At 39.5% G+C, this 21,751-nt stretch overlaps 1 protein-coding gene across 1 annotated transcript in view; it reads left to right on the top strand.

The window, feature by feature from the left end:
* The first annotated feature begins 15,164 nt into the window (after window positions 1–15,164).
* The window catches only part of PPP2R2C (protein phosphatase 2 regulatory subunit Bgamma), a 138,137-nt gene continuing 131,550 nt past the window's right edge, over window positions 15,165–21,751 (top strand). Inside the window, exon 1 of the mRNA XM_085309591.1 lies at window positions 15,165–15,338. Coding sequence (XP_085165717.1) covers window positions 15,269–15,338 — 70 coding nt within the window. The 5' untranslated portion in view covers window positions 15,165–15,268. The remainder of the gene's footprint in view (window positions 15,339–21,751) is intronic.

Raw genomic sequence — 21,751 nt, 5'->3', positions numbered from 1 at the left:
CTGGTTAAAATTTTTAAAAGCACTTAACYGACCTGAGAATGAGGTGTTATGTCAAGATMTTAAATAGGGCTTAGCTATGTGCTTTAGCACAAATAGTGATAAATATATGTAATCAAGCTCATTGCTTACCTTTTTGTAGAAGTAGCTAGATTGCTTACCTCATGACCTGGAAAAATCCTGAACAGTAGTATTTTTGAAATCCTGAACCCTGGAATAGCCTGACCTGAGCTGCTAAATGCCGAGGTTATACCRAAGCTTGCCTGAGTTTCTGAAACTAAGTAGGGAATTACCCTGGGAGCTCAATCCTGGCTTAGCACATTTCTTGCATGCATRCCATATTTAGCCAAACAGAAAATGCGATTGCATTCTGTGTTTATTTTGCTTCTAACACTGTGTTAGTGTGGGCTGACTTGCGTGGAGGGGATGTGCAACAGTATTACCTGATGAGGAAGGAGACAAATTATACAAAGAAGTATGTATGTTTTTAATAGCTTGTATTGATTGGCAGCATTTGTGTACAAAGCACAGCAATGATAGCTACGAATCGGTGGTCCTTAACTATAGGATAAGCAACATAACTAGGGATTGCAGGCAATCYTAGCAATGAGATAACGGTGAGGAAAGCGTGGCAGTGGAGATACTGACCCAGCAGTTCTATAACTAAAGGGATTACGTAAGTGAAACGGGTAGGAGGTGTAACATACAGACATTAGCAAATATAATCTTAGGGTTAGGACAGACACTTTGCTCTCGACGCTTACGTTCTAACCCTTACACAAGACCGTCTACTACATGGTGTCCGTGTCTTGCAGATGGTCTTCCTCGCCCTGCCCTGGTGTGTTGTTCCTCAAAACTTAGAAACATTGTTCCGTTTTCTTTCACTTACAGTTGTCTTAAGCATACCATTATTGCATTACTTTATCTATGTTCTGTTCTTTCCATTGTGCTGGTTCAGCAGTTCATTAGTTGAAGTTAGCTCATTTTGTTACAGTCTATAGATATTTTAAAGCCCAGCAGTTATGTTTGCTCTGCAACTGGGTCAGTCGCTGTCTTGCTACAAGTAAGTTACATATAGTTTTGCGGGGTTCAGCAAAAATTTTATCACTGAGCAGGAACCACGCCACCTCCAATTTTATTAAAGTGTTCAGTGRCATGCTAGGGCTTGGTTTTCCTTAGCAGCCCTTTCCCTTGCACCAGCAGGTTATGCTAAGGCCTTCTGGCTTGTGTTGACTCAAGCCTCCTGTTCCCTTCTTCTGTAATAAAGCTGGAACAATGTTTGCCAATTTGGATTCCTCTTACACACTGTTGCGTGTAGCTGTGGTTCCAGATTCTACTTGCATAACTGTTTTTCTCTTACGTTCAGAAATTATCAAGAAATGYAAAAACTTGGAACTAATCCTGCCAACAGAGTAGAGATCAAAATTTCCCTCCCTAAGGTGAGMTTCTCAATCACTATGACAGAATTTTCTTCTTTTTAATTTGGACTGTTTCTGGTTCCACAAATCCTGGTTCCACAATTCCTCCAAATTTTTTGATGCCTCCTGGTGAACTTCAGCAAGTGATGTGGTAAATATCTATACCCAGAATTTAGTTCTTTTAGACTGAGAAGGAAATGATACCACATTTCTTGTTGATAGCTCATCTAAAACACAAGCTATTACATAATAAARCAAAACCTGTCTACCAGCTTTTCAGAGGATATTTAGTGATGCCTACCTTTAGCAGTGGGTTCATATTCAGCCTTCAGATCTCAGGTCAGCAAATGCTCAACCCTGCTGAGTTGGCAGACCTGTTTGTAGTTTACATGCTAAGCACTTCACCCAATGTTTCAAGATTCTCCTTGGGGTTGGATGCCTTGACTGTCTTCCTTGCAACATCTGATTTGTAGGTACMTAGTCCTCTGCTGACTTGCAAACTCAGTTAATAACTTTCCAGTTATGTCTTTCTCTGTCAGTATATTTTGAAGTAGGCAGCCTTTATTTTCCTTTATTTAATTCGTACTTACTATTTCTTGAGCCACAATAAAAGATTAATCTTTCTTCTTGATGTTTGTGCTTATATCCCTTTAAACTTACTCCTGTAAGGAGGGAGTAAGCTTCTTTTAATTCTTTTTTTCAATTCAATTTCTTTTAATTCTTTCTGACAAATCACTTATTCTTCCTGAAAATTCTGATTTACGCTTTTGGTTTGAGAATGGCCAGAAGTGGAACACTACATTTAGGTGCATTTGCTTGTTTACTGCAATGTAGTATTGTGTTTCATTATGTGAAACCCTCTTAAAATGTAGGGTTTAGCCTGACTTGCAAACTTTTTTCATTCAATGCTAGCTTTCCTTTTACATTTCTGCATACAAATGACTTTTCTCCATTCCACTGAATGCTTGTTATSTATGTTTTCTATTAGTTTTTATTTGCTTTTAATAGCTTGATTTTATTTTTAGCTTTTATTTTTCTGGGTAAGTAWTATTTTCATAGATTGCAGCTCCTACAGCAAGTGCAACATTTGTTCCTATACTTTAGACGCTACTGTAATGTAAATATTTGGATGATCTRGATGAAAAACTAATAATGAAATCTTTGTATTGATACAATATGGGACCTTTCTGTTTAAGAGATTGCTTCTTTCTTGAGGGTATACCGAAACTGTTGCAGTAAATTTCATTTACAAGAAAAATTTATTGCTGGATTATTTTCTATAATGACTTTTTGCTTCTGCTGGAGTTCTCTCTCACTGGCCCAGAAGCCCTGGGATCTGCAGGTGCTCTGGAATTGCTCTGCTCTTCGGGGCTGTTGCWGGAGGCCGGGTTACAGGAATTCAATTTGTATTGCAAGAAAGGAGGACTCTGCACAGTGTTATGTTACCTGTTTTATTTTAAAATGAAATAAAATTTAGTGGTGACATGTAGAGCTTTATGTAGGCCATTTTATTTTTTAATAAAATCTAAACGATAAACATGAGTCAGTTCATTTTTCCATTCCTCCCTAGCTATTGTAGAGYGGAGAAATATGTAACTGCTTATAGTGGTGTAAAGTAATGCTGGAGAGCAAAATGCAGTCTATCTATCTGAATTAAATACACAGTGGAAAGAAGGAGTCAGGATAAATGTCAGGAAATGTATCATGTCATTTCTCCATAGTTCTATGAAAAGCACAGTCTTCTGGGCTAAGTTCCTTTCAATGTTGTCTTTGTGTGGCTGTGTCTTGAATGCAAAGGGAGTAATAAATGATCCTACATATTGATTTAGTTTAATAGACTTACCACGTGCTAGGAATGTTCCTGAAATACTGAGTTCTGAATTAGCAAAATGCGRGGAAGAGTGGCTATGGTTTGCTTCTTAATATGGAAGCTAATACAATCTCCTAATTTCATTTTATTTGTAATTATCGTTTAACTCTCAAATGTATTTTTGAGATGCTACAAATTCTCTGCCAGTATCTGATGTTTTGTAACTGATCATATTATTTAAAGGAAATTCCTTTCTTTCCTCTCGTCTTGTACAGAAAGTTTGTGTCTTTTATGTTTTTTGATACCTTCAAACATTAACTGCCAGCTCTTCATTTTTGCTTTTAAAATAGCAGCAATGTTCTGGATGTTCTACCAAAAGCTCCATCTTTCCCAGGTTTTTGAATCTCATCAATTTAATTCTTTCAGAATGCTGATTTTGGAAGCCTGTTTTAGAAACTTTGGTCCCACTGTTTTGTGTGTCCTATAACCTCACCACACAGGTTGCTGCTAGCAGATGAGTTCAGCTCCATTCCTGTTCAGGAAGTACGTACGCGCTTCCCTGAATATGGGTTTGAATGCTGCGCTCACTAGGTTGCCTCTTCTTCCTGTTTTCTTTTTCACACAAATATGCCCATATCCCTGTCTTCATTTTCAAAGTTTTAGGGATTCTGCCACTGCTCACATCCCTGCCACTTTCTGATCTGTGTATTATCATGTCATTTCTTTTGATTGTCCATGTCTTTAGGTCACAATTTTGTCATTATTTCATGCTGTGTATGTATTTGTAGGTCCTCTCTCAGTTCCTTTTCAAGCTTCCAGTCTCAGCTGGCTTCTCATAATGCCTGATGCCTACAGAGCTTYTGGGGACATGGATCTTGTCGCCTTAGAGGATTAAGTCAGTTCTGCAACTGTCGTGTTGCCTGGCTGTGGGAAYGTTGGGGTATGTAGGTCTAGCTGGAACCGTTTGTGGTGGCATGCTGGGTGGCTTTCAGAGGCGGCAGTGGGCAGATCAGCTGCCATGGCCCATGGCTGTGACAGTGCGACCATGCTGTGGTGSCTGTGCTCCCTTCATCATAAAAAGCCACTGAACCATCTTTTCTTCATGATTTTCAGCTCTTGCAATAGGATTTTAGCCAGCATCTTAGGACCTATTGCTGCTTTGCAGGTTCATCATTTTTAAATAGCACATACAGATTTTTGCTTTGTGCGTAGATATAAGGGCATAACTATGTTAGCTTGAATAAAACACGYGCATCATGGATGTATAGGATTATATGCAGAAGCCTAAATTTCAACAGCTTTTCTCTTCTGTACAGCAGTAGGACATGGTACTGAAGTGCTGACATTGTAGGCTAATTCAGCAAAAGGATACTACCCCAACTATCACTTGAAAGAGAAGGCGTCCCATATACCAAGCAGTGCTAAGGAGCTACACTATGTCTCGCATATCAGGTAGGAGGCAGAATGTAAATGATACCGTAAATATATAAGATGATGAACATGGATATAAAGTATTTATAAAACTAAACTAAATTGCAAAATGAATAATACTCACTTTTTACCAGTTAACACAATAATACCCAAACTAACATCTTGCTTCTCTTTTGGAAGATTTTTATTTCCATTTAAGAAATTGCTGGGAGTGGAGTAACCTCTGAAAATAAAGGCTAAGCTGGAAGCATTTATTTATTGCTGGAAGCAAACATTTAAATGTTTGTTCCCAAACCATCCTTCCTGCTCAGGCTACCATGTTATGTCTTGCCTCTCCATTGGTGTGCTTGGCTTCCTTGGAACATGGATAGGCGCTGTCAGTGACAGGTCTCCACATACGATTTTCTAATTATGAGACTCATCTTGAAACCTTAGGCTACTGTTTAAGCATCCTTTTTTTTTTCTGGTGCTGTTTGCTGTGGAGTAGGTGGTGTGCCTCACACCTTTGAAGACAATGAAGCTTGTTCTGAGAACAGGTGAGCTTTATTAGCTGGGGAACAGTGTCTCATAAGTATCAGCATTTCTCAGGGGTCTGCATCAGTCTCTATTTTGTGCCTGTAGTGGGAAGACAGTGTTTATGCCCATGTAATTTTTGGTTTAAATAGACAAGACAATGGAAGAGYGGAAAAGAGGCATGGAGAAAGAAAATGACCTGGCTAAAGCCTCCCAGCAGGATTTAATTCTTGGTCTTTGATTCCCAGTTCTGTGCTCTTTCCTTTGGACCACACTTCCCATTCCTGAGGCAGTCAGTTAATAGGCTTAATCTCCAAATTAATAAGTGTTGGGAAAASTTCCAGCTTGTCCTTTAGGCATCTTGCCAGTTCTTTCTGCTTTTTTTCTTTCTGTGTCATTTTGCAACCTTGCTTTCCATCTCTCTAGCTGAATCTAGATCCTACTGGCATCCATTATGCTATTCTGAAATTTGACAAATGAAAAATTGCCTGTATAGTATGCAGAACTCATACCATTAGTGTGGATTGTAATTTTTTTCACGCTGTTGTTACCTGGTTCTTTGCGCTCGGTAGCTGATAGATTGCTAGCCTGGATTTAGATATGATTTTAAATCACTAAAATGCTGGGGGTAAGATACAGTTCCTGTATCTGATGTAGTGTCCTCAGCACTATCCAAGGTTACGAGTTCACAGGATTTGAGCCCTTCTGCACACTTTCTCCTTGCAGCACTACTATGACTTCTGCCTGTAACTGATGCTCTTCCACTACAGGCTTGCTCTGACTTAAGCCGGTAGATATGAAACTGCTCAACTTTCCARTTTCTTCCTTTCTCTAACAGGGACACCTGCAAGCAGCTTGTATCACAGAGGGCAGTTCTAGAGTCCTAGGGATGTCACAGCTRAGGGAGACTGTTCTGGCTGTTTCCGGGGTGGGCTTCTTGCAGGAGCCATTGCATCCCGGTGTCCTGGCTTGTCCTACCAATGTAGAAAAGATCAGGGAGTGAGGCATAAAGCTCTGTGTATTGACTAGCTTCACCATTACAACCACCACATGGCAAATTGGAAGAGAAAAACTGCTGGTTGCTATATGACAAACTATGAACATGGGATGGATTTAGTTCATCCTATGCTCTGGCTTTCTGCAAACCTTTAAGTGGCACTGGCTCTGCCAAGGATCCTTATGAAATGTTCACTGGAACAGAGAGGGGGAAGGAAGCAGGGGAAAGTTTGCTTCTGTAATTTAAATTACTTGATAATAGTTCTCAATTGCTTGCTTTCTAAAATCTCCAAGTGCTGGGAGGCATTAGTTTTATTCTGCGTCTAGAGTATATAGGCTAAAAATAAATTATTTCTTCTGAGCTGGTGTTATTTTTAGGTTTAATACAGGTAGTGTGTTAGATGCTTCCCCTTTGTGAATAATATGAGGTTTTCCAATTATAACAGTAGCCATTAGGTTTTCCAATCTTATTGGGCTACACTGTCATTTATAATATTATATTTTCAATTTAATATACAGTAATTGACTGAAGAGCGTGTATTGAAATACAAAATTGTTATAAGTTTAAAGATTCTAAATAGCATTACTGTAGAAGTGTTAGAATAAGACAAAATGATGTATCTTTTGTGAGGTTTATGATTGATTTAGTTTTTCTTTTATTAGCTCTTTTTGTATGTAACTTTTGGCAGTACCAATTTGCTTTTGATTAAGCTGTCAAAAAAAAAAAAAAAAAAGAAATTGCATAGCAGTGCTCTATACTGGAAAGTATGTTATATTTGTCTGTTGGACAAGAAACATAAAGATGGCCATTCAGAAATATGTGGGAGAATATGGGTTTCTATTTTTAAGGCAAGCTCTGGTAAGAGTCATTTATGAGACAGTCGTAGCAGTAAAGGTAAATCTATTAGATTAATTCCTTTGCCAGATAAGCATCCTGTAACCAGATATACTTGAATGTCTTCAAAATAAGTGATATTTTTACCATTCTTGCTTTAATTACCACTGGGGTAACTTTCCTACAAGGTTTTTAGCTCATGCTGAAGTCTTTGATATCAGGGCTAAACAGTTTAAAGTTAGCTTGGGTATTTGTACTGCGATTTCCAGTGTAGGTCTAGTCTCAGGTACAGGAGAGAGTATGATCCAAAGTGAATGTTCGTTCTGGAGAGCAGTACTAAAACGGATGAAATAGCAGATAAATAGGTACTTGTTTTAAGGAGGAGAAAACATTTTTAGGGTAGCGTTCTTAAATAGTGAAGTATACCTACCCGAACTGAGAGAGAGGGGATTTGTTGTTTTAGCAAAATGCTTTTCTGCAGCTCAGAGCTCCAAGTCCCTTCTCTCTCATAGAGAATAGGGTTGAAGAAGACTGGAGGAGTAGCTGTTTATCACATTGTAATTCCTTCCTGTTATATCTTTTTTTTTTTTTTTTTTTTTTTTTTAAGTGAAAGGCAGACATTGAGCTTCAGTGTTTCTGAACAAGAGTATGACAGTACTATACAATCTTATTTTCCTGGTTGTTAAGTAAATAACAAGCCTTACAAATTTGCTAGTGCCTAAATGGTTGGTTAGTAGCTAAGCTTTTTACATCTCTGTACATGAACAAGATATGTTCATGTATGAGCATCTGGCTCATAAATATTCTCTTCTGGTGAACAAACTTAATTGCAATGAAATATAAATGTAAAGGGTTATCTAAATATTTTGTTGTATTTTTCTGTAACTGACTAATTCTATGCGCTGGCCTATTCCATTTCAAGACGAGAAGACGAAATAGATACTGAGTTTCACGCATTTTGCGACTGTTAAGATATGCTTAGAAGCAAGTACTGCCAAAAAACTGTAAAAACTCAGATGACTACACAAACATTCGAATTAAGATAATGTTTTAAAATAATATACTTTTGTTAGAATTTGTGTAAGTTTTAAGGATTTTTACTGTCGCAGTGCTTTGACCCCCCCTTTTTTTTTCCTTTAAAAGTAATGAATTCAAAGTTCTGTGCCTCAGTCAAATTTGATTCAAAGCTGTTGTGTCTTGCTGAATGAACTATGGAGTGATCTCTGTGTGAAAAGTTTTGTTAGACAATATATTTAAGAATTCAACCACTTTTTCTTTCAATTACTGCTAAAGCTTAATTGCTGTAATTCCAATCGGTGAGTTTGGGAGTAGTAAAAGGGAGTAGTAAAATGGAGACTTGGAGAACCGATGATGCTCTATTTCAGATACAGAATTTTTAAATTATTAAAGGCTATACCCTAACATTGGTTTCTAACAATGCCAAATGGAAGYTGATTGTGAGAATGTAGTTAAGAGAAGAATAAAAACATTCTGCAGGAGCGAAATAGGAAGACCATGTCTTCAGCAGGTATTTATAAATACAGAATCATAGAATCAGTAAGGTTGGAAGGGACCTCTGGAGATCACCTAGTCCAACCTCCCCGCTCAGCAAGGTCACCTACAGCATGGTAGACAGGGCTGCATCCAGGCAGGCCTTGAAGATCTCCAGAGAAGGAGACTCCACCACCTCTCTGGGCAACCTGCTCCAGTGCTCCGTCACTCTCCCAGGGAAGAAATTCCCCCTCACAGTCAGGCGGAACTKYCTGTGCTTCAATTTCTGCCCATTGCCTCTTGTCTTGTCACATGGGACAACTGAAAAGAGTTTGTCCCCGTTCCCTTGACACCTCCCTTCAGGTACTTGTACACATTGATSAGATCCCCCCTCAGYCTTCTCTTCCCCAGGCTCTCGCAGCCCAGCTCTCGCAGCCGTTCCTYTTAGGGCAGATGCTCCAGTCCTCTGATCATCATCATAGCCCTACGCTGGACTCTTTCCAGTAGCTCCATGTCTTTCTTGTATAGAAGCCTTCAGGACCAAATGTCTTCTAACACCTAGTTCTTCACACTCGTGTACTGCATAGCTTCTTGATGGAAGTGCAGTGAGCAAACATGATCTGTACTTCTTCAGCCAAAATTTGTTCTCTTCTTTGATTTGTTAATTCATCCAACTAAGCTACATGGTTACCAAATCTTACATGCTCAATCCCATTTATATCTTTGCTGATTTTGATTTCTTCCTCAGGGTGTCTCTTGCTTCCTGCTTCAATTTCTRCATCCTTCCTACCTTCTTTCTTCACTTTTCCCTCTCTCTGATCCTTCTCCCCAAAACTGACAAAGTGAGATGCAGGTTTCTGCCTCTGCTCAGCTTACTTTTTCTGCCTGTCCTATCAGGTTTTTATCCTCCTATTTCATAACCAGTTTTTGTTTGCTGTGTTTCTTTAACTCCTCTGTTTTCTCAGTGGTCCCCTAACTCAGGATGTAGCTGTCTCATGCTGCCGTTTTACTCTCCTGCTTACCTCTCACTCTCCACTGACACGTTAGGTGAACATCTTCCACTCTTTAGAAGGCATTTTGGTACCCATAGTCTTTTCCATATTAGAGGAGGAAAAAAAAAAGCTCTTGCCCTACTTGACAGTCTTACTCCTTTCACTTCTGAATTCACTCTATTCTTATTAYGTGGTTATATTTTAACCTCTTCAATCAAGTTTTTGTTTATTGGTGCTCTCCACAAAGTGTCTAATGACCTTTTAAAAAAAAGCTAGTAAACAGGACTCCATCCTCATTACTGACTCCCTGTTTTTTTTAATATCTGACTGATCTGTACTTACGCTTTTTCATTTCAAAGTTTGTTTGTAATCTCTTTGGGATAGGACACACTCTTATTTCTGTATTTTAAAAGTATTTGCCTCAATCTGTGGCCTGCTTTATGAGTAGGACTTTTAGATACTATGAAAGTGCAAATAATGACTRTTTTGATTCAAGGTTTTTTCCCTCCTTCCTCTCCCTGCCCTGGATATTTGGCCAGATCAGATTATGTACATTATCAGTGGAATAGATAATAAATAGCATTTTAAAACAGCATGGCTACTTATTAGCAAGTGTCATATCAGAAATTTGCGTTGTCCTACCAATTTAGAGCAGAATTCTGCTAATCTTTCTCATGTGAACTGACCTACTTAAGTCAGTGGACTAATATTTGCCACAGAGTAAGGATTTGACTCATAATCTTGGGGAAAGCATTTGCATACATGCAGGGAATAATGTCTAGAGTTCTTGTTAAAAGCTTTCCCCACATTCCATTCCTCCTTACGAGTATTTTTTTAAACTTAAACGTGGGAAGAATGAGTTAAGCTTGATCTGACCCAGATGTGATGCCTTAGGAAGTTATCTCTCTAATTCCARTGGTGGGAGGAAAATATTATCTCTGGATTGGAGTTATTATTTTCAGTTCACCAAAAAAGTCTACTTGGCTCCTACAAAAAATGAAGTACTCTTTAACTACTTAAATTACACCTAAGAAAGAAGAGGAGGAGCTCAGTATGACACAGTACAGAAATTTTAAAATTTCACCTTATTGGGGACTAATAAAGGTCAGTAATTGCTGCACTTAGGTGGAGAGACAGGAATGTTCTCTCAGGTTATAGAAATTGCAACTGCCTTGGTCACTGAAATTTTAGAGGGATGTGCAAAGAAAACAGTGTTTTCAGTGGGTTTTTTTTGCAGACATTGTAGGGCTATTCTGAATGTTTTCACAACATCAAAATAATGTTGATTTATTTTCAGTAATTAATTTTCTATGGTGTTTTTTTTTGAGGGGGGAATAAATGTTCATTTTCTGTTTGTTTGTAGGTGTAAGTTATTTCTACACACTTATTCAACTGTGTCATTTATCAAAGCCCTTATGGACTCAAATGCCCTGCAAGGTGACATTCCATCCACAGAAATCAGAACAAGCAGCTAAAAGTATGTCTAGGTGTTACCCCCACAGAGGAARTCATGTTCTCTAAGGCAGTGTATCCAGCTTGGGTGCCTGAGTTAGGATGTTGAACATCCATTATACAAAACAGAGGAAGAGAGGTTTCTAGTTTGGATGCTCTGAACTGTCCTCTAGAAGCTTTGCTAAATATATAGGGAGCGTAGGTTCCTAACAAAAGCATCTAGGTTAGTTTTCTAAAAGGGGACAGTTTGACTGCCTCCTGCACAGTATCTAGAAATGTTGAGGGGAAGTGCCTCCTTGACTCAGATTGGTCTAACCATAGTGTTAAATGGGTGGGTGTTAACTTGCTCTCCATTGTACTTTTTGCTGGAGTCAGGATTGCACATGTAATGTACGTCTCCTGCAAACACTTTTGCCTTTGCAAGAATAAACCCAAGATGATAAGTTAATGTGGCAGAGAGGGGCAAAATAAACCAGCTCTATTTTATACAAAATAAATGTCAGTATTTACAAGACCTCCTTTCTTATTTTAGTCAAATTGTAGGTATTATTTCCCCTTTGTTACATTTATATGTTCTGACAGTTACTTTCTGAACTGTAGCTAGCATCATGATTCAGTATTTATGCCATACTTGCTTCCARCAAGCAGGCAGAAATTTCCAAATTAAATGGACTCTCTGCATAGAAATTGGTAATAGACTTCAAGAAGGTCCACCCAAACCAGCTGGAAGGACTGAATCCTTAGTGTAGGATGTTATATCTACCCCAGCTCTGTACCAGGCCATGCATCTCCTTAAGGAAAATGTTGCTGCTCATAAGGCAGCAGGTCCTGCCTTGCTTGGTGTTGCTGCTGGCAAGCTCATCCTCCAAACTGGAAAGGAGAAATGGTTTGGTGCACAGCCTTGAAAAGTTGATGATGTTAGTTTCAAGGGAAGGAGATGATATCCTGAAGTTGGCAGAATTTGTGCTTGGGACAGAAGGTACAAGAGCAAGAGTGGGCAAAAGGCAGCAGTTGRCTGAAGAGGATAGGGCAGGCAGTCTGCGAGCTGAAATATGGCCTGGGGCTGGCAGGAGGCCCACAAAGGGTAAATGAGGAAGATGAAGCATGCAAGAAGGAAGTTGCTATGAGGCTCTGATTAAAACCTAGTTATTCTGGTCTCTTGGACTACCTTCTAGCAGTTACGAACTTCTGGCTTCAGAATTTTGGGGATTTTTAAAGTATTTGCTAACAATTCTGTGTTACACTTGTGCATTTTAGGCATTCCTGGATTCTCTTGAGAGCTAGAGCCTAAAATAATCATCTCTGAACTTGTACTCTCTAGATTGTATTTCAAAGGACTCTGCAATACTATGGCTTTATAAATCTGTGGGTGTGGAAATTTAGGTGGRGGCAGAGGGAGATCAGGGTGCTCACACCTTCTCTAAGACTCTTTCTTGCTGTTCTTTATGTTTAAAAAGCTCTTGAAAGAAATACAGAGACAATAACTGAAGTGAGAGCCAGAATGCAGAGCTGATCATTGGTCTAAAGCTCATGCCCTTTTCTGCCTTTACTCTGACCTAAGATGTCTTGACAAAATTAATGCTGGAAAGTGTTAAGCCTTTTCAAATGCAAAGTTATAGAAACCCTACAGTGAGAAAAGAATTCAGGGGTATATCTCTTGCTCTGAATCATCTGCCTGTAGCCCGAAGATAAACATCTACGCCTTTAAGATGGACAARATGCAAGACCTTTACTCCAGTGTAATCCAGTAGTTTTAGCTCAACCTGCCATCTTACATGAATCCCGTTTTGAGGCTCTTCAGCCATTTCAGGTGGTGCTGGGGGAAATTATGTGCCTAATTCATGAATACTGATACTCTTCAGGGAGTCAGAGATCTATGAGCTGGGTAACTGAATATACTGGTGATACTGAGTAAAACCTTTGTGGCTCTCAAGGATGCTCTGAGCGTGAGAGGAAGGCATTACCAGGCTAGAGAATCAAACTGCTCAAGCACAAAGGTTATGCTCAGTCACCAGAGACTAAAACTGCTTGTCTCCTCCTGCCATTTCTGCCATAGAGCACAGCAAAGGAGATTACCACATAGTTACAAGATGTGCTGGGATGCTAGAGCTAACCTGGGATGTGCTGTGCAGTACAGACATACACGGGTTTGTATCCTAGCTGTTGGGCCARCTTCTTTGTTGATGTTCACTGTGCAGGCTGCTAAGATGCTGTTGTATTTCTTGTGAACTGTAGTTCCACTACCTTAAGCAAAAGAGTATTTGTTTCTAGGACCAAGTAGCAAGGTTTGTGTGGAATTGATTTAGCAGTTAAGGAAAAACGCTGATAAAAGAAGTAATTGCTTTTTTTTTCTGAAAAGCAGCTGTGCTGATTGCATGGTTTGTGCTAGAGCTCCTCAATGTCGTTTCAGTGTCAGTCTGTCAGGCACTGCCACAATATTGGCTGATRCTCTAAATTCAGAAATAACATCCCTAGCATTTGTACATTGCTGCACATAAATAAAGTGTCCTATACAGTTGTAAGTATCATATATCTCCTTTTACTTTCCCACCTTCCCAAACAGGAAGATTTGATAATGTTTGCATGTCAGGTTGAAGAAGTTCTGTTGCATATTGCTTCATCACAAGGAAGTGAGGAATGTCATTCCATTGCTATCACTCTTTTGCCCCCAGATCTTACTTCATCCTGAAATTAGATGTTTATCACTGGATTGTAATTACAGCCAGCATTTTACATAGTTCTGCACTTTTTCCAGAGCCATATAGCCCTTTAACAGTAACAGCAGCACACTTGAAATTGAATTTAGCCCTAGAAACCATATGTCTAAGTTTCAATTACACCACTACCACCAGGCTGTGCAGAATGCCTGCAGGATACCTGGGTGGTGTTTGACTCCAGTGCTGAAACCGCAACACCATCCTTCTCTAAATTGGTTCTGTGATTACTTACTCCCTTTTCTTGCTGTAATGGTGGCTTTGGTACACAGCCATTTGCTTTCTATTCAAATTTTGTACTTTAGTAGCACTTATACTTTTTCAGAATACATGACTTTTGCAGCAAACGGGTCATAGTTTATTGAATAGATACTAAAATTCCAAGGAACTTGCTTCTTTCAGTTGAAAGAATTCTGTTTCAGTACAAACCATTGTAACTGCATTTACTTTAAGCACTTGGGCTAAAGAACAAGCTTTATTTTACAGTGTAAGTGAGTAGTTTTTCATTTGCATGCGCTTTCCTATTTCTGAGGATACGTTGCTTTTTCAAGGTCGTGGGATAATATAGTGAATGAAAATAGTAGGTTTAAGGTAAATCCCATAACCTGCAAAGATTGCCCTTGTCCACTTTTCCTTTCATGTGCAGTGAAGCTGCAGAGGTTGTTTTCTGGCCCCCATTTTTTTCGTACTTTGTAGTTTGTCTTTTATCTACAAACTATGACAAAAATTAAAAGCTTAATCTTACTTTTTCCTAAGATTTCCTTATCTGCAGCCATTCCTTTTTAGTATGCAGATATTTGGCAATTTCTGTAATATTTATTCAGGCTGACATTGAACGACTATTGCTTTTACTGCATATGACAGTATTGACTAGTACAAAATTGTATCTTCACCTTAGCGTACGGTACGCGTCAGTGCAAACCCATTTAARCAGCTTGAAGTTTTTCCTCCTGCATCCCCTCCCTTAAATTTTTCATTGCCCATCTTGCCAGCAGAAGAGCTAAAATAATTACCTGCAGTCTCATTTTTCGCTTTACAACATGCAGATCTTGCGTGGTTGGGCAGCGCGAGGCTGCCGGGGAGGGGCCTGCTCTGATGCAGCAGAGGCATATGACAGCGCTAGCAGCAGCAGCAAGCAGAGAGCTTCTCCAGGCGGCTTTTGCTGCAGTACGCTGATTGCCGCTTTCCTCGCAGCCAGCAAGATCCCCAGCAGCAGGCACTCGGAGGAGACTCTGCGTGGGCGCTTGTTTAAGGAGTACCTGACTAAACAATTGGGTTATTCTTTAACTGCGGGAGAAGTGCCTGTATTCCCTTCACGCAAGCCCCCTGCAGGGTTTTTGCTTTCTTAATTTACTGGAGCTGTTTCTCCCTCCTCCTTTTGCCCGTTACTTCTTTTTCTTCCTTCCTTCATTTTTATTTTCTTGCTCCCCCCCCCCCCCCCACCGATATTCACCCCCGAAATCTGTGCTGCATCACTCGCTCTCATTATGCTGCGCTCGGTAGCCCAGTGCGCTCCCCGCCTCTGCTAGGCAGTGGCAGCATGGATGGTGCTCTTGTGACGACCTCTGCCGATGCTATCAGTCCACTGCGGATAGGCATGCTGAGTAATCCTGCTGTAAATGGGCGAGGACACGGACACACGGAAAATTAACCACAGCTTTCTTCGAGACCACAACTATGTGACTGAAGGTAACAGAAATACTCTTGTTATTCTCTTCTTACATTGCATACTCTGTGTCAAAAATGCAGTGTCATGTTTGGAGCGGTGGGTTGCTGCTATTTTTTTAATAGAAAGACTTTAAAGGCGTTTTTCTGTGTGATACAACAACACAATCTGTTTGAGCTGATAAAACCAAAAGGCATTTGGTCATGCTACCATAACATATGAACCTGTATAGAGGCTAAAGAAGGTCTTGTATTGTGATCAGTTTGTGCTAGGGAGGTGTGCAGCACCTGGCATTGAAAGCACAGAAGCTGCAGTGTGAAAGATTGGAAACAGCTGATTACTTAAAAGAGATAAAAGATTTGAAAGCACTAAAGTAAGAGAAATAATCTGTAAAGTTAACTGTTTGCTGGTGTAATAAAGGTTATGCATCTCGTTTTGGTAATTGTAGCCTGAGCATCACAGAAACTGCTGAGTTGATTGTTCCCTTGAGACCCGTATACGTTTAGAAGGAGTGTGTATGCATAATCTTCTGAAATACTGCTGCCTGCTTTTCATCCTCCATGAATGTGCAAGGTAATAGAGGAAAGAAAATGTACCTTCATCTTTAGCCATTCAATGGCTGGTAGTTTGTTACATAAAAAGGATTTTCCTACAGGTGACACCCATATGCTGAGAGAATTTACCTTGAGCCAAGCGAAATTGCTGGGTCGGGTACTGAGTAACTCTGTATTTCATTGCCAGAAAGTTGGTATAAGAGCAGGCCATTTTAAGATTGATTGTTTGAACAGGGGAAATGTAGATAGCTGATTTTCCAAATGCATTTGTGTGTGCAGACTTTTAACAGCACTTTGCAGCAGCAGAAACAGTGCTTCAGTATAGGCTTATATAATAGGACCATTCTTAACAACAGGGTCAACCAATACTACTTGAGACTCGGTCTCCAGATTGTGTCGTCATTTGATCAATGTGCAGTCACTAATACTCCCATGCCGCATCCTGAAATGTGATCAGCTGATGCTCTCTTGGTTATTGATGATTTGCATTTTTTTGACTGTAAAGGACAGCAGGATGATTTAACCGTACTGGGAACACAATGCAGTTTTTTCAGAAGAAAAATCTAAAAAGCTATGTACTGTCCCCGTTACCCCTGGCTTGTGTAATTGTTTGGTAATCTTGCCCCTAGGACATTCTTTACATCCTGCTTCATGTTTCTGTGCATTTTTTATTGTTTTTGAAATTTTAGTTCATTTTTTTTTGTCTGGATGATGCTTTGTTTTGGTTTTATTTTGAGATGCAGTCACTTGTAATAATATYTGAAGAAACTTTTTCTTAAATTTGAGATTTATAAATTTATGCCTTAGTTTCTGCAAAATGCACTGCATAATTACTGCAGTGTATTTGCTATGCGTTAAGATTCTGATGTATATTTAATGTGCATGTGCGGCTATGTGAAAATTCGGACTTTGAAGTCTGCCAGTTTGGTAACTTGAGGAAAATAATCCCTTGTGAATTTTGTAAATCAGTCTGCTTCTGCTTTATATGTTATCAGGGTGGGGGGTTAAAAATTAGGTGGAGATATTTAGTGCTGTTGGGCACACTGCTGACTCAACTGTTACATTTTTCTAACGTTTTATCTTCACGTGATATTTGGATTAGAAGGAATGAATATTCTTCTGTGATTGTTTGCGCATGGAGTGGCTTGTCTGAAATGGGTCAGAATGAATCTTGAATAACAATATTAGCTTCTATTATATTTCCCCTATGATCAGGAGTCATAATGAAATATGTTGTCACTTGATCTTTTGAGGTAGATGGAGTATAGGAAACCTTTAGCAGCAAAGTGTTATTTCTTCAGCCCTGACTAGGTCAATATTCCTTAGGAAACCTCAGTTTGTCAGCTGTAATTAAATTTTTCACTTCTGTTTTATCTGAGATTGACATACTTTTTGAAAGAACATAAAAGTCAAGACAGACTGGACTTAATTATTTGTAATGTATTTTTCAAGGGACACCTTCAGGTATCCAGTTCAAAAAGGACCATAACAAATTTTAATTTCTCATTGATATATTTTGTTTAAGATGCACGATGCATATATAAGTTGATGCTTAAAATGTACTTTTTTTTTAATTGGTTTTTCTTCATGAAACAGTCTGTAACATTTCTCAATTGTAAAGGCCTTAAGAAACAACAGTCCTCTCATTTGATCCCGTGGTATGTTAATACTGTGCATATGATAGTATTGTACATGTGGAAACCCAGTAATTCTAGGTTACGGGCAGTAATGGATTTTTTTTTTTTTTGTTATATTGGAAGATAATTTTGTTGCGGCCAACCCCAAATCTGGCTTTCAGCTTTTTGGCTTTTGTAATCCACCGTTTAAAACAAAGAAATACTTTACATTGTATTACGTGCCTAAAGAAAATCAGTGGTTTGTTGCTCTCTGTGAATAACTACTTTTTTCCCTTCAATTTCCAGAATTTTAAGATCTTGGTAAGGAGTGCGCTATGTCCTTGCCGCTCCATGCAGCAGAACGAATTCATTTGCAAAAGCAGCATTTCTGTCCTTTATATGCACTTTATTTCTTTTCAGTTCTCTGAGGAATAAAGCCAACAATAATCAAGAATATATGGGTTAGCTGTTGCTTCATTTCTTCTCTCCCTCCTTTACTTCTTCAGTGAATAAAAAAACCCAATCAGATTATGTATAAATTCACAGGGTATAGGAAGACTGTGAGCCAAGTCTGATTTGCTCTGCTCTTGCTAGTGGGCCTAGTCCATCCTTGATGGGACTTGCTTGCTTGAGCAAATCAGAATTTCATACCTTTGRCATGTAAGGCATTCTTATGTTGCATTTAGAGTTATCTGTCCAAAACATGACTTACCTTCACTTTGGATCTCGGATAGTTCTTTGAATCTCAAAAGTTCCTTAGTCTGATTGTTGATGTTCTTGTACTGATTCTGGTAACAGGCATTGTAGAAAAATGTAAAACAAAAGTGACGACCTGGACTTGATTCTACAGTTATATATGCTTATCTGCAGTAAAATAAATCGAGTTAAGACAAGCAGGACTTGAATACTTTTCGCATTTCTAGTCTTAAAAGTATGTTGTAGCTACATGCTGAAAAAAGGGAACTTAATTTCAGTGGCAATATACAGGAAATTTTTCGATGGCCGCTTTCAAGAGTGGTTTTTGAAGGTATCTACTTTAATTGGAGTTTCTGTACCAGTTTTCATGGGGAAAACCAAAGAGACCTCATGATTTAAAGAAAAGAAGAAGGCCTGAGGCCTAGAGAAATATGACCTATGAGAAAAGATTGAATTTTCTAATGTAAAGATAGTGAATGGCTAGATAAAGATAGGGATGTTTAGACTGCCTGTGGAGCTTGTGGAGTTTCCATCACTGGAAATCTTTAAGGGCAGGTTATATAGATGTTTGTAAGAAATGACATAGGATAGTTGACTGTCCTTTGGGGCAGAGGGATGGACTAGATGACCTCTGAGATCTGTTCTGGCCTGTGATTCATTGCTGAGCTGTGTTTTATCTTTATTGCTTTTTGCACCCCAGCTGTGAGAACCAGCTGCCCGGGAGGTGGTGTGTCAGTAAAATGTATTATTTCAACAACACCTTTAGAAGAAGAGAGAAGAGTAGGAGAGGCACAGTGTGACATGGGAAAGAAAAGGGGCTGGAGGGGAAAAATGAGAGCCTTTGTGGCATCCCAACACAATCTGTTAGGGAGGATAATGAATGGGCACGGCAAGAAAAAACGGTGAGAGTGTGTTGGGGAAGGCACAGGAGGGAAGATGATTGTGTACTTTCTGGAGCAGAGAAGGACCTTCAGTCTGTGAGTTCCCTTGACATTTCATATGCTTAAGATTAACAGTAAAATTGACAGGACTGCTGACTGCTTTGCTGTCTCAGGATGATGGGATAAGCAGAACAAGATGAGATTCAGAGTGGTGAGTTGTATGGTCGCTGCATTCCTGGCAGAGGGAAAAAAATGTGGGGAATGACCATGCTGCTCCCTTGAGCAACTGTACTGTTAGTTTAGCTGCTCTGTATTTTACAGATTGAATGACTGACAGAGAAAAAATTAATGAAAAATCTCCATTCTCTTACAAAACTCTATGTTAAAGACTGTGATACACTTCCATGAACCCAAATTTACCGGGATGGAGAATTGCTCCTCTGGYGTTACACACTTGGCGAAGGCATTCTGCAAGTTGTATGCAGACGGGTCCAGCATATTGGTTCATCCCTGCTTTTTTATGGATTGTTGCTGTTTTGGGAAGGAACAAAAAGTTGCAGTTACTCTAGTTTCTAGCAATCCCTGTGCTTCCTGTGGGCTGTGCCTGCAAGTRCAAGTGAAGCTGGTGTGGTTGCACAGGTGTAGTGGGGCCGAGCTGCCCTTTAGTATCTAGTCATTCATGTAGGCAAACGGCGCAGATTGGTTCCATATGGCTTAGCTTCTATTGAAAAGTCAATCATGTTAATGGTGTATTAAACTCCTCAAATGTGATATTTGAAGAATAATGAGAATTACCAGTGCAGTGTGAAGCGTAGTGATTGATAACCATGTAAAACATTATACAGGATGGAAATTTTTTTTTTCATAATAATTTTAGACGAAAGTCCCCACAGATAACGAAAACAGAATTTTGGGACTTTTTGTCACTTAACCAAACTAATTAGTATATCTGTTCTTCATTATTTGAAGTTAAGAGAAATTATCCAGTCTCATCTGCTAAGAAGAAATTTATTTGTGAACTTGACTTTCATAAATAAATCAAATATAATTTGAATAAGAGATGACTACCTGGGAATTTTGGATGAATACAGAGAATGGGAACTGCTCTACCGGTGCATGCTCACAGCTGATCTAGTCTGTTCACTTACCTCTGAGAATGACTGGTGACAGCTTCGTTAAGAAAAGTACAAAAAGTAGCTGCTCTTAAGGTCAGGGCATGTCTTGTCTTAACAACATTAATTCAAGAATTACATTGTGATTATTGAGGGTATATCTTTTTTAAAAAACTCACTTAAAAACAGTTTTATAACAACACTAGAAGTTATTGCTTATTTGTATTCTAGTCACTTACGTTTTTTTTTCCTTGAAGTCAAATTTGAACAGAAGTAAACCTTGTTAAAACATAACTTTGCCCCTTGTTAAACAGAATATAGTTATGTCTTTGTGCACAGAGAAACAGTTCTCCTTTCATTCGTAATGCTATTTGGATGAACATTTTGGGTCACCTTGAAGATCCGGATTAATAAGGATTTATTCCATTGACGGGCATTGACATTGCTGCCTTTATAGCCTTTATTCATAGGGGTGGGTTAGGTGGAGCAGGGGAGGCAGGGCTAGAGCACAACTGTCGCACTGCCTTGCACTGAAGTTCAAACGCCTGCTCACCCGCTCAAGCCTKGCACTGGATGCCTGGTTCAGCACATAGGAAAATCAAGACATTGGTACTGAAGCTAAGGTCTGTCTAGCACAGACTTTAAGGCTACTTGTAGTACGAGGGACACGGGGCAGCGATTCGTTCAGGCAMTCCGAAGTGAATTACTCTGTCAGCAGTGCTTCTTTCTGCGCTGTTTACATGTTCAAAGTACTTTGTAGAAGTAATTTGCCTACCACATTGGTTAGGCACTGCTAAAATCATCATCATCTCTATTTTACCTACCAACCTCCTCTCTGTTTTATCTGTTCAAGCTGCCAAATCTACCTTCTGAGGAARTCATGATCAGGAGTATTATTAGTCCTGAGTCTAAATGGGGATTTTGGAGTTTCTTGCTGCTGTTGGCATTCCTCTAGAGCAGGGACATGCTGTGATAAGTTGTTTCTGCCTCTGTGAAGACCTGCCTGCTCAAGGCACGGGTTAGTTTAGCAGCTGGCTGTTAGACGCTCATGGGAGAGTGTCGTGAGCCGTAGCACATGCGTGAAGGCATGGGATTGCTCACTTGGAGCTCAGGTCCTGCTTCCGAGTGAGAACTGCTCACCAGTGTCACAYGGACCCTGTAACACATTGCCAATCCAACACTGAGCCGGATTGTAACACTTCCCCTTTGCAAAGGCATAAATATGCAATGGCAGAGTGCTGAGTGTGGTAGGTTGCCTTCAGGGACCGATTATTCACTTCTTCGAGGCTACAGCAAACGGAGTTCTCTTTGCATGCATATGTAGTCAATAGATGATCTCCCACTCAATAAGTAAACAATTGTTGGGCAATGTTGGAGGTCCTGGAGAAGGGAATGAAATATATTAACAGAATGACTGTCTAGAACATTGGGCAAATCATAAACAAATTAAGCTTGTTCCCCAGCAGCGAATCCACGGAAGTGCAGAAGAACCTGGCTGTGCTAAGAAAGGATTTTTCYCAGGTGCTAGAATGCTGACAGGTGTCTGAGTGGCACAGAAGATACGTTTGCTTCAGCAA

Source organism: Rhea americana, unplaced genomic scaffold, assembly GCF_003343005.1.
Source record: "Rhea americana isolate MKP2758 unplaced genomic scaffold, rheAme1 scaffold_30, whole genome shotgun sequence".
NCBI classification, from domain to species: Eukaryota; Metazoa; Chordata; class Aves; order Rheiformes; family Rheidae; genus Rhea; species Rhea americana.
The sequence above is the reverse complement of the archived record's forward strand: the minus strand, read 5'-3'. Positions and strand labels throughout refer to the sequence as shown.